The sequence below is a fragment of the Aptenodytes patagonicus genome, chromosome 3 (assembly GCF_965638725.1).
Source record: "Aptenodytes patagonicus chromosome 3, bAptPat1.pri.cur, whole genome shotgun sequence".
Classification (NCBI taxonomy): domain Eukaryota; kingdom Metazoa; phylum Chordata; class Aves; order Sphenisciformes; family Spheniscidae; genus Aptenodytes; species Aptenodytes patagonicus.
Genome location: NC_134951.1, coordinates 45,638,252 through 45,657,217, shown reverse-complemented (window position 1 = coordinate 45,657,217; position 18,966 = coordinate 45,638,252). Strand labels below are relative to the sequence as shown.

The following is an 18,966-nucleotide window of genomic DNA, read 5'->3' as shown; positions in this document are numbered from 1 at the left end:
CCATTAGCTCAGCAATCCCAAATCTGGAATACCTTCTAAACTGTAGGCCTCCATCCTAATGTTCTCATGATCTTGCCATAATCCATCACAGCTAATTATATTAACTTTCTCAATTTCATGCCATATGCTTCCCTATTTCTGTAAGAGAAGTCAAGATTTCCAAAGGACAGCCTCTTATTTAAGGTTGAATGTACTCAGATTATTATTTTTTTATTTTATCATTGTATCCCACTTAGCTTGTCCGTTTAATGATATAGCCACATTACCATCAGCAGATAACAAAAAAACTATTTTTGTCTGGCTTTTTCTTTGTCCTCCTTTTGTAAAACTCAGTTAAACAGTGTTTTGCCTTTCATAGCTGAGAACCCTGCCCAATGACACGGATGAAGTTAGAACTAGTTGAAAGGGAGTGCGAGCTTTTGTTGGGATCTGGCTGGAAATCGTTGCTTAGTGGAAGGCAAAAGTGTTCCTACTTTTTCCACAAACACTTTACAAGGCAAGGAACTTTAAAGAGGAATGACAGCAAAAACTACTGGAAGATTAATGAGGATCCCTGCAGCCTGGTCTTTTATGGATCACCAGCTTTTCTTTCATCAGCTATATTTACTCAGCAAGTAAATCTATTGCTAAAAAATATGAAAAGCTCTTCCACAAGCCTGCTTAAAGGTAAGAGACCCTAAACAAAAGAGTTAACAGCATTCTACCAACAAAGAAAGCCCTGAGGGCGGGGAGGGGGAAAAAACCCTTAGGGAAACCTTCATTTTGCTTGTCAATTAGTCATTTTGCTATTCACTGCCGTGCAGCTCCTGAAACACAAACGGAAAGAAAGCAACACAGGGTGGTTAATCATATTACTGCATTGATCTTTTATTAAGCAATATGCTGAACCTCTTGGACTGTTATTAAAACTAAAATGCATTTATGGCATACAGCATGTATATCTAGCCTTTTGGATCAAAGTGTCTCCTGGCACTGTCACATACTAATGAGGGGAGTTGAGCCTAGCAAACTTTACATTTATCAGGGGAAACAAAATTGTGTGTATTATATATTTTTAATGGCTTGTTTCAGTCCTGATGTTAACTCATAATAAATTACATTTGTAACTTATTAGAGCAAATGCAATTTGTAACGATACAACGTAGTCCATGGAAATAGCATTCTATTGTCAGAATTTTCTCATGCGTTTTTGCTATATTCTTGGTGACATGGTGGTGATTCACACCCTATTAAAAATGATCATTCAAAACAGACCACTCCTATTTCAGGCCAAAAGCTCTTTCCTGTGCTCTGCTTATCGGCAGTGAGGCTCCCCAACATGAGAAAAGCTCTCTAATCACTGAGGATCAAGACCAGCAGGTAAATTAAGCTCCTACCAGAATTTTAGCAGAAAGCTAGTCCCTTTGCTACATCTTTTCTAGGAAACTAAGCAGGGCCAGGGCATGGCTTTAAGCAGGGAGCTGTGGTCACCTAAACTCTATCCCATCCACACTCGTAATTGCCAGTGGGGGCTCTGAGATGGGGCTGCACTAGCTTAGGCTATGCTGGGGCACAGTCTGGGTGACAAGGTGGCCAGGACTGTTTGCAGGAGTCAGTAAGGCCACCTTCTTTTAGGAGGGAGGAGATGCAAACCATGTTGTGCCACTTGGTTTCAGGAGTAAAGAAGAGACCATGGCCTGTTTTATTTATTAGTGTGGATGTAGCATTTGTTTGTTTTCTGCCATACCTAGAAGCTACATATATATTTGGTGATGTTGCCTCACTTTTTAAATCACACTTGTACCTATTTAGCCATTCTTTTTGCAATATTTTCCCCATAATAATGTTCAATATATAATTAGAGTCGGTTAGGAGTTTGTTTGTTTGTTTGTTTGTTTTAAATAACACTTCTTTATAAAAATTAATAAATAAGCAGATAAACAGTTTCCACCAAAGGTACTTCTCTGAAAAAAAAAAAAATCTGATTTTATTTTTCTCATTTCTCTTTGAAAGAAAATAAAATACCACCAAAATGAGATAAAATACCACAAAAACACTTAAAATATAAAAATATTTTCATTTTTGAGTTTTCCTACAAAAAATATGAGAAAACCAAAAATGTGGAATTTTCAGCACAAAGTTAAGCTTCATTTTTATGCACAACCATCAGCCAGGTGCCTTAGGAGACAGAAAATCCTGCAGAATACCAGGTTCACTACAAATATACTACCATAAGATACAAAAGCTATGTTTGTGTTTAGGTCCCATGGTCTCTTACAGAGGACGGGCTATGATACTAGCAGAAAATCAGACGATGTGAGGTAATCAACCCAGCAGAGTTTAAACAGTAACATTTTCAGTTACAACGCATGGCTGGTGAGACGCATGGAAAAGCTGTGGCGATTTAAATATTTTTTGTTGTTCAAAACATGCAACAGAAGGCACAATCAGAGAATCTTCTGTATTTTCTTCAAAGGCACATCAGAGCTTCTCTCTCTCTCCCTTTTCTTTTTTTTTTAAACTGCCTTCAGCCTGCACCGTACAGCACTGTATCCACAGATATGCACAAGTGTGCATACAGGAGAAGAGTGGCAAATCAAGCACAGCCTGCTAGTTATCCACCAAAATCAGCTGAAATGAGACATTCTCACAAGTTGATACCATGCTTTCCTATCATCCCAAGCTATCCTATAGGGCTGTTTCCATTCCAGTTATGCTCCTAACTTTAGTCCTATTCATAGGCAAGAAATTCTTTAACATATGTTCATTGATGCTTTCAGTTTGATGCAGCGAGCCTGAGAAATAATATAGGCAAAGATTCAAACAAACACAACTCAGCAGCTACTCATACGACCAGGCTGGGGGAAACACAGTCAAATGTGGTCAAGTCTGCTGGATCTCCAGGGTCTTGTAATTTTCTCTGTATGTCTATAAGAAGCAATTTCTCCATCAATATTTTGGGTGTGCTTATGTTGCCATGCCCAAAGACTTAGTACCACAGACACCGAGTACTGGGCCAGCCCTGCCAACTCGCATGGTACTACTATGTAATACATAGCTTCAGTCAAGCTAGGCTAATCAAAAAAGAGTAATTCAAATGCAGCATATTCAAATGGACTCTGCAGAGAAAGAATGAGCCAAGTGACCTTTTTGATAACAGTTGCGGGTGAGTCATTAAGCAACTGCAATGCTTAGGAGGAACGTTGCTCAATAATGCCTCTTCATTTCTGCTGATTAGACTATTGGTTGACAATACTCCACAAATATTTAGGTATGTTTTGACTAATGAATCACTGACTGCTCTTGTTAAAGTTTGGATGGATCAATAATTTTCAGGCCAGAAGTGATGTGTGTGAACCTCACCTGTGTTATGAAGTTACTTCTGTTAGTCAGTATTCTCAGTAAGTGGCTGGTCACCTAAGTAAGTCCCACAGTATTGATTCTAGTCCATGACAGAGACGGTTGAAATAACGGAATAAAGGGAAACAATCCTCTTTTTAGGAATACTAATATGTGTTAAAATATATGTAACTTTTGAAATCAGTAAGGATCTGCACAAATAACGTTTACATTTTTCACATATCACATCTTTTTCCAGTCTCAGAAATCATCAGCAATCACAAGTTAACATACATTTACCTGTGAATGTTTATGAAAATTTACTATTTGACCACTCTATTTCTGGTTAACCCCAAAACACAGAAGAGACCCACTGCATACTGCAGACAGGCCTGTACTCCAATTTTAACTTTTACAGGTGTTCAGTAAGTTTATTTTCTTAATAAAATACCACTGTTTAAATGTCTGGAAAAGAAGAGAATACTTGCTAAAGAAATTTCTATTAAATACTTATTAGTCTGTTCACTTGACCCACTTCTCCTTATTACCATTTTATTCACTTTCACCCCTTTTTGATTTAGTTTTTATATTCTCAGATGAGAACATCATATTTTAGTTTCTACTGTCCTCAGCATGGACAATGTTGTATAAAGACAATCAAACAGCAAATGAGAAAAAAATAACACAACATAACTACCTCTACCTGTGGAGAAACTGAAATATTAAGTAACTTACTCCTGAACAAAATAGAAAGTTTTATTTTCTATTTCTTCACAATACCTTAAGCCTCAACTGTCCAAATGAACCAAGCTATCAGCCTAGTCTTTAGCTCTCACAAATACAGTTTCCTAAATAAAATAAAACACAAGATCATACATTTTGTTCTTCTGAAGAACAAAACCAATAGGTTTGTAATTTTCAGCACAACAATAATAATGCCATCAATAATGCCGCCGTATCTTTAATATCTTCCTTCTGTGAGCATTCTTTTTTTTTTTTTTTTTTACTGCCTATTCGAATCTAGTTTCTTGGTAATTCAGCTTGAATTTTGGCTCTAGGGTTCCTATTTCTCATCAGCCAGCCAAGCTTGCCATGCAAGAGGAATTGAGGGGTGTGTTTAGTGGAAGCACATGCCATATTGTCATACACATAAATCACACAGGCCAGCCTCTCATTCAGTCACCGAAAGGACTGTCGGGTTCACTTGCAGGAGTCAGTAGGTTCATTTGCTAGGTAGCAGGCAGTGATCTTTAGCGTGTGCCTATTCCAAGGCTACTATTACGCAAAGAACACAATTTTTCAGCAGTAGTGGATGAAAGACTATCTTATTCTTCTCTTATGAAAGCACACCCAGGTCAGCCAGAGGAATACTGTAGCTCTCCTGAAACAGTGTCTTTGCCTGCTAATACAGCAGGAATTTGTTAGATATATGATGTGCAGGTATCAGCGTATGTCTATGCACTGGTCATTCAAGGCTATCAGCTCTACAGGTAACATGACCTTTGTCAACTTGAAGGTCTGGCGCTCTGAAGCTGGATCCCCCCATTTGCTACTGGCAAACTTCACCTTGATTGCAGATTTTAGTTCAGTCCAAACCAAACTCTAGCTGTCTTGTCAGTTTGAATGGCCTCAAAGTCTATGTCTGTATTAGTGAATAAAACAGCATTGGGGAACGTTGTCAAACACCGATTATTTGCGCTGTTAGAGCAGAATCTGGCCAGACCAGATAGCACTTTCCTAAATGATTCCTGGGCATGGGCAGGTGCAATTCCCCATGGGCAGCCTGGATGTGGCTGCCTGATCTGGTGGTTCAGCCAGCTGAGGACTGGGATACAGAATCTCCTCTACCAGACAACCCGTGCCAGACAACAGTCACAGATGTGACTTACCAAGACAGACTTGGCCAAAATGGCTAAAAAAACTGCCAGATCCCAGAAAACTGGGATCTCCTTATTGTGTTCTCCATATGTTGTGGGTAGTCCTGTCTCACAGGTAGGGAGCGGTAGCAAAGGACTACTGCATCACCTCTAACATCTTTGAGTAGTGAATATGTACTCATGGGTCTCACAACATGGTTCTGATCCTCCTCAAAATGCCCTTAAGGAATTCTCACCATCTCTGTCAGAGAATTCAAAAGCCTAACAGGACATCTACCTTCCCGAGCCATAATATTGAGGAACCACAGCACTTGAGCTTTAGGCTTGTTGGACTTTCTAGCAATACTTATTTTGTACCCTATAAAATAGCTTCACCTTTCAAAAGGAACACAGATGTGTGTTGATTAATTTAATCAAAGCATCAAGAACTGCTAACTTTACTTCAGATCATCAGTTCTGCAGAAATAGTAAAGACTCTGCTTCAAAGTCCTATGCGATCCCGGTGGCAGAACATATTCTGGGCTAGCATAAATTTGGGTGAGCTGGAAAACAGGTGTCAAATTCCTATTAGTAATAAAATTGGAAGAAATAACCCAAAGGAGTTAGAAAGCTGAGGGGAGAATTTCAGCAGCCCTATTACAAGCTGAACTTACACTAAAATGGGTGATCCTTTCAGGGACAAAAGGAAAAAAAAAAGGCGAGTTAGACCCTTTATGCCATTGAATCATAGTTCTCCTGATCTATTAAATTGTGTCATCTTTTAAAGTTATACAAACAAACAAACAAGTCATCCCAAACTTCTCACTTCTGGTGCCTTTGCAGCCTTCCAACTCAAAAAGGTAAAACGGATTTTCTTAAAGTTTTATGAGGAAAATGTAATCCTGTATTGAACAGTGTGAACACCAAATTTCATCCCAGACTTAATTTTTATAGCCCATTTATAAATCTTTGAAATATAGGTTTGTAATGGAAATACTGACAGACCCTTAGCAATAGTGCTGCTATAATAAGATTTGTCATTTATGATTAATTGAGGACAGTCTTAAAGCATCTTTTCTAAAAGCATCTTCTTTCCATCTGCTTTATTTCCCATAGAGCTATAAGTTCCCCAATTTTGTCAAGTGCCAGAGACATTCTGCTTATTTACCCTTAATGATAATTCAAGCTTCTGACATGTAATAATTTCCTGTGTGTCACTTCAATCAAACTGATTTCATTGAAAACCTACAAAAGCAGGGTCTAGGAATCTGCAGTGTTTTTAATAACATATTTGAAATTGCTATATTGTTTTTAAATCTGTAAAATACAAATGGATTTAAAATAGCTGTGTGCCTAACTACATGATTGAACTAAGACACAAAACAAAAAAGATTGGTTAGCTGAAGACTATTTAAAAAAAAATGTTTCATTCTAAATGTTTCACTTAGTGTATTAATACCACCTTGTGAATGCAGTTCGTTTACTCTAGTGTAATTGACTTTGCTTGTTAATCTGTTTCCAAAAGGTGTTTAGAGATACAGCTGTACAAGCAAATGGAATCTTACAAAAATGAATATTGATGAAGATCCAGACTTCCTTATTCCCAAAGGAATGTTAAAATTTTACTCTAAATCTTTAAAAAGATTTTTTATCTTGCTTCTTGCGTATATTAGTGATGTGGGCTGCTTATTAATCAATGTTTAACAATGTAATTACAGCTGGTTTTAGTCTTACCAGATAACACAGATTAATAAATGACCTGCAACTAGTGAAGTGTGTAGAAAGGGTAATGAATTCCTTCCATCAGCACATTAATTTATTAGTAATAAACAAAGAGTATGATGAATTAGAAGAATTTGTAGAGTTTCTGAATATTGCAACGAAATTTCCAGATGAAAGCATTTAATCATGCAGTTTTCACTCATTTGTTTCACTTTGTGTGCTATACTGTGCTGGGATTTGCTTTTCTGAGCTGCATTAAGCAGTCCATTGAAAGCTAGGTTTCCAGAGTTTTGTATCAGTTTACACTGATTCAGCTCATACTGTTACACACCAATTTTACCTGTCACTGAAGGTGGTGTAAGTTTGATGTGAACTAATTAAATTCCTTCCATATAGCAAAACAACTTAATGCAGCTGAGCAAAGCACTGCTGAATTAGCCCTGTCTCCACACTGGCCATAACTGTGTGGAATTCCTTTGGAGAATGATATGCAGTTGCAGGTAGAAAGAAGCAGTTATAGAAGTACCCTGATTAATGTGACCTAACTGTCAGTTAAGTGGGGTTATCACACATATCTGTGTGCTAGAGAGACATAACAGTTAAAATCATAAGCAAATGTAATTTTAAAATAAACTTGTTATTTTAGCCTCCTTATGAACTCTCCTGGCTTACCATCATTCGGATACAGACAGACACCTTTTGAAATCAAAGTTACACCTTTCTGAGAATTGGATAATTCTCTATGAATAGCAAAACTGAAGGTGAGAAAAGAAGGTAAGACATGGATAATACACCATACTCAATGGCATCATCAGAAACTACACCAAACTAACAAAAGTGTTAGGTGACTATCACGGTATCCACAGTGATAACCTGGTACATCCCTCTGCACAGCACAGCAGCCTCCCCTTTTTGTGGTTTTACTCCTGCTACTCCCCTTCCTTGAGCTGTCCCTCTCCTCAGTTCAGCAGGGAGGAGGTGGAGGCAAGCTGTACTCTTCATCTTCCCTCACTCCTCTCGTTTTTCCAGCAGAGTCTGAAACAGAGCCAGAACAGTGAGCAAGTGGAGTCACGTAGATCTGCTGTGCCCTTAGGTGAGAGAGGGTGCTTCACGGGGACAGGCAGTACTATATCTCAATGAGGATGTGCAGAAGAAGGCAGTTCTAACATCTGCAATCCCACTGTAGGTTACTGTCTCAACTGCATGGCAGATTTCCCCAGGAACAAGTCTCAGCCTCCTAGCAAAAGCCGACTGGTGGGAAGCTAATGGGAGAAGAGTTGGAGAGAGAGCTCTCCATTCCCACAAAAACCTGCAGAATTCTTGTTAAAAAAAAAAAAATAAATCTAATATTATCCAGATACTTGATATTGTGGGTTTTTTTTTTATATCTATATAAACACATGCCCTGGTTTCGGCTGGGATAGAGTTAATTTCCTTCCTAGTAGCTGGTACAGTGCTGTGTTTTGGATTTAGGATGAGAACAATGTTGATAACGCACCGATGTTTTAGTTGTTGCTAGGTAATGCTTACACTAGCCAAGGACTTTTCAGCTTCCCATGCTCTACTGACTGAGAAGGCTGGAGGTGCACAAGAAGCTGGGAGGGGGCACAGCCAGGACAGCTGACCCAAACTGGCCAAAGGGACATTCCATACCATGTGACGTCATGCTCAGTACATAAACTGGGGAAAGCTGGCCGGGGGGGCCGCTGCTCGGGGACTGGCTGGGCATCGGTCGGCGGGTGGTGAGCAATTGCATCGTGCATCACTTGCTTTGTATATTCTTTTATTATTATTGTTGTTGTTGTTGTTGTTATTATTATTATTATTATTATTTTATTTCAATTATTAAACTGTTCTTATCTCAACCCATGAGTTTTCTCACTTTTACTCTTCCAATTCTCTCCCCCATCCCACCGGGGCGGGGGAGAGTGAGCGAGCGGCTGTGTGGTGCTCAGTTGCCGGCTGAGGTGAAACCGCAACAACACAGTTTGAAAGATTTAAATAGTATAACTCATCATAAGATAGAAATCTTAACAGGTGCATAAAGACATTAACTCCATCGGCTCACATCAGGTAAGGCTCAGGCTCACAGCACGTAGTAATCAGAAGCATGTGCAGAGGACTACTAGAAGAGCTCAGAATCTACCGTGCTTTGACCAACATCCAGCCCTGTTACCTATGTGCATCTAAATCCCGCACTGACTTCTATGAACTGCATAGATGGGAGAATTGCAGCAGTGACTCTCAAAGTGACACAGTGACAGGAGCATATCCAGGGGGAGTCTGAGGGCATGTCTAAAGGTAATTCGCAAGCAGAAATCACTGGGACTGTACAAGCTATGCCTAAAAATATGCATAGATTTCAGTAGGTTAGAATATTCTGTAATGAATTATGTAACTGGCATGAATTCTTGCCAAAAAAACCCAACTAGAATAATGTTGTTGCAATTATGTCGATTCACAAGAGATAAGGGACTGGCCCTCTGTACACAGTATTGCATGCATGAAACTGTATTATCTCTACATTCCATTTATCTACGACTATTGAATTTATAAGGAAATTATGTATGTAGACATATACATATGCATCTTCGACAAATAAATGTACTGAAAAGTCTTAGTCTGAACAGATACAGTACAGTACTTGTTTTGAAAGAAAAGTATCTTAAATTAATCTAGTAAATCCAAATTCAGATGAAGCTCTTGCCATCTGACAGCAGTTACTCACAGGTACGGTAGAGGCAGCGCAGACTTAAAGCTATGTACTGATTTCAGCTGTAAGGAATGTGACAAACTATGTTATTTTGCTGAGCCTGATTAAGCACCTAAATTCTAGCTTAATTATGCCACAGCTGGTTATATGCAAGGCACATTATATGGCAGGACAAAGGGACTGGAATAGCATTGAAGCCCTACAATCACTGTTTCTGTCTGAGAGAGGAAAGCTTTTGCATAGGCATGCTAGAAGACAGCCTTCAATGCACCATCTTGCAAATCACAGCAAGGGGCAAAGCTAGGGGCAAGCTGGGGGAAGGAAGAGTGGGTTGGGACAGGGCTGCAGAAGGCAGAGACTGAAACTGGTCCTGCAGCGCACCAGGCAGCCTTAGGAGTGTGCCATAATTTTACAGGCCCCCAGAGCACTTTTGGATACACTGAGGACATTTTCAGCTTACCAAATCAGAAGGACACAAAAGTGACTTAACGTTCTCTCAGCCTGCCATGCCCCTTGACTGTAAATTGTAAGAGGCTCACTATGGTTTTGTTGGGTTTTTTTGTGTAGCAACATTCATTGAGAACTCTATGCCCATTCTGGGGAAAAACAAACTCCCACCACCCATATGGGATGATTAGGAAGATATATGTTAACACTGAAGAAGGAAAAAGTAGCGTAGAGGTTTTCTCCTAGAATTCAAGATGATTTCTGCTGAAATGTCCTTGGCAGATGCCCTGATGTGGAAGACTACCTTTTCTTCTTTTTCTTAACACTGGAAGTTCAATTAGGTAAGTTGATTTCTTAATGTGGTGCTTACTACTGTAATACAGAAATTTGCCTGGTAGTTTGTGTACTAATAAAATATGTGAAAAAATACAAAATCGTATTACCTCACAGACAGCATAAATCTGAATTTTTTGTTTTTAAGGTTCAGTCTGCCAGCTATACTAATTCATTTCCTTTCATGTAATGTTATTTGAATATTTGGTTATATTTGAAAATGGGATAAAGAACAAAATTAAAAAGCAAAGGGAAATAGAAGATGTTGTTAATTCATGTATTACAGTTGCCTTTTATTTTAATGTTTTGGATGGTATTATGCAAAAGGAAAAAAATAAAATTTCAAATAAAATGATACAAGATAGTCTGTTGAGTGTCCCCAAAGATGACTGTTAAGACCTAAATAATTACAGAGTACAAGGTAGACATCTGTCAAGAATTACAGTCTGGCTATGAGATGGAAAACAAAGTGCATTAACAAATAAATGGTTGATTTCATCATAAAAACAAGCAAATTACAGGACACTCCAAGATATGTACTATGAGTAGTACAGTTTAGTATATTTATTACCTATTGTAGAAGTCATAGACAGTGATGTGGCAAAAGACTATTCAGGTTAGCCAGGATTAAGAAAGGTTATGCAGTGGGTTAGAAACCCTACCTCTAAGCAACTGGGCAACACAATAACAGATGAATTACTGTAGACAGCTGCCATGTTATTCACTAGAAAGAAGAAAAAAAAAAAAGAACTATTCAGTCACATTGATGGGCTTTAAATTTATTGCAACCACTTAAGAGAAAGACCTAGACATCACTGGCAACACTACAGCTCAGTGACAACTGCTTATTGTACCATCATTGGGGAAAAAAAAACAAAAAACAAAAACAAAAACAAAAAAACCCAACCTCAAACAAACTAAAAAACCCTACACCAACAAAAAAATTGAAAAAAAATCAGTTATTTTCTTGAAAAAAATTGAATTGTTCAAAAAAGCACCCCCCACCACATCAGTTAACTCTGCTTACTGCTTACAGTTCAAATCACCTCCTCAAGAAAAACATGTACAAAAGGACAAATAAAGGATTTCTTGAAATGAAGTGTTTTCCATCTGAAGGAGCTTTAAAGATACTTAGTGTTTACCTAAGAGTGTCACTCTCATTCAGCTTGAGTAGCACCTAACTCTCACCTAGATCAATGCAACTGCTTACAAGAGGAAAACATTGTCTGAATAGAGGCTTTAGACAGGAGACAACTAAGAAATTACTTGGTAAATGTACGTGAAATAATAATTAAAAGAAAAGAACCCACTCAGTGGTGACTGGGGTGAAATTATCCATTTTGTGGTGCACATTATCGTGGGGACAGATAGCTAACCTGGTTGCATGAGGGACAGGAGGGGTCCAGAGGCAGTGTTGCAATACTATGGTTTATTTCTCAGTCTGCATTTAATGATCCAGGCAGGTGTTAGCTTGCCCTTTAGGGTCAAATATGGCAAAACCTTTTTTCTTCATTATACAGTCATGTAGCTTAATTTTACAGAGGCTTTGCATCATCCCTGCATTAATATTACAAGATTATTACTCTAGATAAACCAGAGTTGACTATATAAAGACAGTTTGTTAGGTACTTCTGTTAACCTTTGTCACACTACAGTAAACACTAAAGAAATCATATCCTGAAACTACAGTTGGCAAATTCAAGCCAAAAGTAAATGTGTTCTGAATAAAGCATTACTTACCCATGAAACTCACTATCACATGAACTTCCACATTTGAAGGAGATAAAATAAAGTACGTAAGGTCTTGTGATTTAACATATCTGCTAAGCATCAACTATCGCAGGATAAACCAAACTTTCACACATTGGTATGTGTATTACTTGTCAGAAATCTGGTTTACCTGCGTGGATAATGAGAGACATCAGTTTTGGGGGGAGGTACATCTGCAGACCAGGATAGAAGTGGCAGTATGTGTGCATGGAAACTTGACAGAGTATGAGAATATGTGAAAGATGGCAAAGAGGGAAATCTGCGGAGGGTTGTACTCCTGAGGGATGGAATTCTTAAATTATTCTACTTCAAGGAACACCTTCTCCCATACACTTTGGCAGCTTTCCTGTCAGTAGTGATGCTCCACGTCACTACACTTCCTGGATCTAGAAGTGACAGCACTGGAACTCCTGCCATTGCAATCTGTAGTTTATCTTTCAGAACTAAATAAAGGTTATTGCATCTGTTCTCTTATCCTTCCCCCTCCTACCTCCTAACACAGAAGGGAGATTGAGAGGAGAGATTTTTTAATTATTTTTTTTCCCCTTCCATGCTCTTTCACAGAACCATAAGGAAATTGAGAGATTGAGACTGACTGTAAGAGGAGGTAATATATAGAAACAGGAAATCTATTGGGTCTGATTTTTCACCTCAGCTGGGCAGAAGGAAGAATCTAGGACTGTCGCAGATGGAAGTGATCAGATGTCACTTGTACTGAGGAAGAACAGGAAGATACTAACCTCACTGGAGCAAATTGCTAGAGTTTATCTACTACTTGCAACTAATTAACTAAAATAAGAATTAACTACCCTTACGATCAGGCTCTTCTGTGCACAATTTTTAGTATGACAAACATCCTAGGAAAATTGAAACTTTGAATCTTACAGAGTATTGAAGTCAACAATGTGCTTATGTGTGCGGTTACTTCTTGTTGCACCTGGGCACAAAGGCATTCCTTTAATTCACAGGTGAGCAATGGAAATTATCTCATTTTGGAAAATGTCCAGATGCTATTGCAGGATGATGGCACCGGCTTGACCTGATCGGGCTTCCCAGAGGAAGGTCCACAGCACAATGAGATATACTAACAGACTCTGAAGAGTGATCAACACAGAGACATATTCTCCAAAGGCTCTTGTTCCTCAGTAAAACAGTTTTCAAATTCAGATTTATCAGTGGAAGCAGTCTTACTGGGCCCAGATGCAGCATATTTTTGGACCCCATACAACTCTTTGCTACTGTTCCTCAGGAAAGGCAGAGGCATTTCATGTTCAAATATGTATTTAACATGAATTTAATTTGTGTTGTTCTATAGAAAGTATTTAATTTCCATTAAATGGCAAGATGATACACCATCTTATCTCTGTTTCTGGACAGTAATTTCCAAGCGTATTGAAAATTCATAGATTTGAAAAACAGAATCTAAGTTATCTATTTAGCATAGTGTATAACTTTAAATCCCCCAAGAGAAAATTTGACAGTAAATTGTTATTACCATTCTGATGTATGTGGAGACTTTAAAGCGTGAAGCTTTATAGCACTATTTTTTGATTTGTGCTAACTAAAATAGTTTAAGAGAAAAAAAAACACCTGAAATTTCAGCTATAGAAATGACTTTTTATATGAGCATGCTTTTCAAACAAGCCAGTCCCAATTCTCTACAATTTCTTTATGAACCAGTAATATTTATTTAATGTATTGCCTTCTTTACTATAATAGAGCTACTCTGACTCATAAATCCACCAGAAGATCTGAAATTGACACCGTATGGAAAATTCATCTCTGGTCCAGATTTGGAATGTAAGTAAGTGCCATTACATCTGGAAGACTAAATGCAAAGTCTCATATAATGATCTTATATAATACACTTATTACTTAAAAGTCAAACGTCATGAACCCACTGCATTTTTATATGAAAAATTCTAAAAAAATTCAACAAAAATTGTACAAAAATGTGTATTGCATATTTCATGGAAAATCTTGGGCACAGATAAAGGATTGCTTAGGGATTGCTTAGATTATGACCATGAATGACAAAATTCAGGGTTTAAAAAACCTTCTTCTATCACCTAAGCCTGATTTCTACTTTTACTACTGTAAACCACGTTTCAAATGTTTTTGGTCAAAACCAGTTTTAAGGATCGTTCTTGTGTGGGCAGAACCAAGACTCAATATCATTTTCATAAACTATGTCTGAGGCTAACCTTCAACACCTTTTTGAAGCTATTGAAATTTTGCTTCAGCCCTGAACAGAATAACCAAGAAAGAATGTTTGAATCTTGCAAAAAGGGAATTTGTGAAAACAGAATTTTATAACTACTTTCAAACCATGCTCGTTTCCTTATGTATGCTTGTATAGCCTTAGAATCCATCCCATATTTCTTGTATCACAATTTCAGATTGAGTTATGTGGTGGAGATAGAGTTAGCCAATTTTAAGGAGAAAATTCTTTAAATATTTCTCCAAAGTCTGCTTAGACCATTGCAATTCAATATAGGGAAGCTCGGCTAGTATCAAGCTAGTATCAGTATAGGGAAGCTAGGTAATACCGAGAAAGCCATTCTAACTACGCACAAGTTTAAATAAAAAGCAGAATCTGGCCTACAGATTTTGAGTAAGAATAAAGGACAAAACAGAATAAAGCAAAAAAGCAACATTAGTATCTTTGATTACATTGTTCTGTTCCAGTTAACCATTTACTTTGATGGTGTCTGAATTGTAACACATTGAGTTGAATGAAGTTCCCCTTGCTTTTTTTTTTTCTTCTTCTCTCGGAGATTTTGATACCAAATCTGAGGGCTGTGGTCCATTTAGCTCGAGTATTTTGGTTCAGTTGTAATATTCCTCTTTTCTGTTTTTGTTCGCAGAAGATCCAATGCTCAGCTGGATGAGATGCAATACAGGCTGTGCATCCTACAGAATACAATGAAGTGTTAGAAAACACTACAAAGAAGCAGATGAAAAGGAAAAAATCAAATTCACTAAAAAGGATTTCAAATTCTGAATCAATTTCACAAAGATTTAATGTGCAAGAAGCACAATTAAAAAAACCCACAGTGTAATATACCCTCTCAATGTATATGGATTGTTTTGGTGTAACTGTGAAAACATCCATGACTGTTTCAAGGAAGCAGTACATATAATATGTCATCTTTAGCTCAATTTACGATTATCAGGAAGACAGGGCATTTAAAATGAGTTGATCGGGAAGAGAAATATACACTTTTTTTTTAAAAAATCTCATTTAATTTTTTTATACACTCAGTCATATGCACATATATCCTTTGTGTGGTTAATATATTTAGATAATTTTAAGTATCCTTATATGTGTACAGACCCTATACACATATTATACTCATACAATATTAGATTGTACAATATAGCGCAGTACAGCCTGTATAAATGCAGGTGACAACGAAAATGAGTGTCTGGCCTAATACTATATGCAGGACATGGATATATCTCATTACCATTTGAGCCTTTCTCCTGTCAATTTGTTCATTTAGTAAGTTCCTGCATTTTTATGAACATAGTCATTCAAAGTCTCAATACAAATCATTTTTTTAAAAAATACATTCTGTGGGTTAAAAATTGTCTTTTTGAGTTAATGATGTTGTAGTGAAATTCCTGCACTTTATGCTAGGAAATTGTAGAGGACTAACTAGGTTAAGGGCTTCCTACATCTGCTTTAATCACTGTTACAACATATGCCACATGAAAACTAACTTTACCTATGAAAACTTGCAAGGAAGTTACAAAATACCTGCATGTAAGTATTTAAAATGAAATAGTCTTTTTAAAGGAAGATAAGCAAACTCACTGTTCGGTACAGCTCCTCTTTCTGAGTACGCATGTTACGAGGATGGGAATGACAGATGAGAGAGGACGAGAGAATCAAGAGCGCGTACTTTGCCTACACTCATCATGGTATCCAGAGTATCAAAAGAACATTCTGAATGAAACGTAAGAAGTGTCATATTCTAAGCCATGGGTATTAATTATTCAGCAAGTGAAAGGAATACAGTGCATTTTTGAGGCTACCTCCACACCATTCTCAGAAATAACGAGGAGACCGCAGGGAAAGTGCTCAAAACCTGGAGTATGGTGGCTGTTTATCCGACAATGTTGAGCATATTACTATTATTATTATTATTAATAATAATTTTTAATTCTAATTTTGCTTTATGTACCTAAGGATCCCATATACAACCCCTCCACAATTTAGATTTCCAGTTATGGCATAACATTTTCTGTATCGGCGTCCCCATTTGCTCAGGGATTGTTTCAGATTCTCGCATAATCTTGCCACCGAATTGCAATTACACCCCCTGCGCTCCGCCGTCTTCGCCTGCTTCCAAGACGATAATCACTTATTCCGTTTACATCGCGTTTCTGCCCTCCGAAAGGACGCGGCGACGCACTTTTAAGAGTTGTAGAAAACCAGCTCCGCGCCGCACAGCATCAGCCCCGGGACGGTGCACAGGGCAGGGTTAGAGGCAGGGCCCGGGCAGGGGCTCCGCAGGGGGCGCCGAGCGGGGAGCGCAGCCGGGGCCGCCGCCTCCCGCCGCGGGGGCTGCGCGGTCCCGGCCCCGGCCCCGGCCCTTGCCCCGCCGCGGCCGGGGAGAGGAGCGCTCCCACCGAGGCCGCCGGAGGCACCGTGCCCGTCGCACCACCCTGCGCTCCGCAGCCTCGCCCGGGGAACGGTAAGTTTTTGTGTCGCTCTGTTGTTTCGCTCGTTGAAGGAGCAAGGGTGGGTTTTGGGAAGGGAAAACGGAGGGGTGGGGGCATAACGGATGCCGGGAAAAGCACTCCCGGCCCGCAGGGTGAGCGCTGACAAAAGAGATTTGGCAAGTTCCTCTCTCCCTCGGGTTTTGCTTTTTTTCTCCCCCCCCCCGCCCCCGGTTTAAATTGTCTCCTTGTCAGCGGATTGCCCTCGCTTCAGGTTACACCCGACGGGGAGGGGGGGAAGCAACCGCCCCTTCCCCCCCCCCCCAAGATCTATATTGTCATTAACCTGTTCTTCGTATTTGGGGAAAATCGGAGGCGCAGGACGGGAAACCCAAGTAAAACAAAGGGGAGGGAGCCCAAGTGATGTCAGCCCTGAGGAACTTGACTTTTGGCAGAGGAGCGTCTCGGGGCACCATCCCGCAGCTCCTGCCGAAGTTTCCCTTTCGGTGGCAGCAGCCCAGGTGCGCGCTCAGCCCGGCCACGGCCGGGCACCGCGCCGGAGGCAGCGCCGGGACCCGCCGGCGGCGGCGGCGGCTCGGGCTGGGGCTGGGGCCGGGCCCCGGCCGGGACGCCCCTCGCTCCCTACCCCGGCAGCCGCGGCACTGGGCGAGCACACGGAGCCCTGGGGGCCGGCGGTCCGGCCGTCCCGCTCGCTCGGAGGACAAGCCGGCCGGCGGCCTCCAGGCGTGCGGGGCAGCCCCCGGGTGCCGGCCGGGGCCGGGGCCGGCGCCGCGCTCCCGGCTCGGCCCGTCCGTCCCGCCGCCGCCGTCGCCCCGCGCACAGCCCGCGGCTCCCCGGCACCGGCGGCAACCCGACACCGCCGCACGCTCATTGGGCGGCACCGCCGACCCCGCCCCCCCGGCCGCGACGACTCAGGCGCCGGCTCGGCCCACCGGGCGCCGAGGATCGCTGCTGTTTGGCCGACGGTGGCTGTCAGTCAGGTTGAGGGACAGACCGCCCTGCCGCTGCGGTCCCGCCCCCTCGCCCTAATTGATATTATCGGAGCGCGGCGCGGGCGGCCGGGCTGCAGTCGGGGCTGGCGGGCGGCCGGCCCGGTGCGGGAGCCGGGCAGCGGCGCGGAGGAGGAAGTGGAGGAGAAGAAGACGAAGAAGAGGAAGAGGAAGAAAGGCAGCCAGGAGGGAGGGAGCGAGCGCCGAGCCAGAGACTAGCAGAGCAAATTCTCCACCGTCCTCTAGCACCCACCAAGCGGCGGCAGCGGCAGTGTCTAGAAATATATAGCTAGAAATATAAAATCACCCCGCTCCTGCACCATGGTTTTCCAAAGTAGGCTCCCTTCTTGGATTATTTTGTGCTCCGTCTGGCTGTTCCGGTTTGCACACACGGGGGAGGCACAGGCTGCAAAAGAAGGTAAGGTGATGCGGAAAACAAAAGTTTGAGCTTATTTATTGCTTTTGTACACGAAGTCTGTGTGGTGGCTTAGCGGAGGACCTGCCTGCCACTGCGAGCTGCTTGTCAGCCCCCCCTTAAAAAAAAAAACAAAAACACAAAACCAAAAAAAACCCAACCCAGACATTTTTTTAGTTGAGGTGGGAGGGAGGAAAAAGCAAGGCATTCACTGGGGGTGTGCGTGTGTATGTGTGAGAGACCGGGACAACTGCCTTTGCTCGCAGGAATGAGGTTTGCGAGGCATTTGCACGTGATGAAAAGGCATGGGGCTGGGGAGACAGCCCCCGGCCTGGGGATCCGTGCAGGGGAGCCTCGCTCTCCTGTGGCTGCCTTAAGCCTCCCGACGAGGTACGGAGAGGGCGGGTTACCTCGCTGCTCCCCGGGAGGGGGCTGCAGGGGCTGGGGGCCGAGTTTCAGGGCTCGGGACGTTTCGGGGGAGGCACGGCACGGCGTGGGGCTGAGGCTGCGGGGCAGCTCCGCGCCACTGCCCGTCGGGGGCCTGCAGCGCTCCGGCCCCGCGGGGCTGTGCGCAGCCCGTGGGAAGGAGCATCGGGGTGCAGTTTTGCACCTCCCGGCCATGTAGGCTGGGCATGCATTTAGAGGCATGCATACATACAGCCTGGCGTCGTGTCTCTGCAACGTGTGTGCTCTCCCCCGGCATCGCTGGAGAGA

At 41.4% G+C, this 18,966-nt stretch overlaps 1 protein-coding gene across 7 annotated transcripts in view; it reads left to right on the top strand.

Annotated features, from left to right (window-relative positions):
- Window positions 1-16,847: 16,847 nt before the first annotated feature.
- EPHA7 (EPH receptor A7) overlaps window positions 16,848-18,966 on the top strand; it is a 179,325-nt gene continuing 177,206 nt past the window's right edge. For 6 of the 7 annotated variants that reach the window (XM_076333251.1, XM_076333254.1, XM_076333250.1 and 3 more), the window contains exon 1: window positions 17,941-18,255. In XM_076333251.1, the coding sequence (XP_076189366.1) occupies window positions 18,159-18,255 (97 nt within the window). In that variant the 5' untranslated portion in view covers window positions 17,941-18,158. Of the gene's footprint in view, window positions 16,863-17,940; window positions 18,256-18,966 lie in introns of those variants that run through there. The other variant, XM_076333255.1, reaches the window with a different exon arrangement.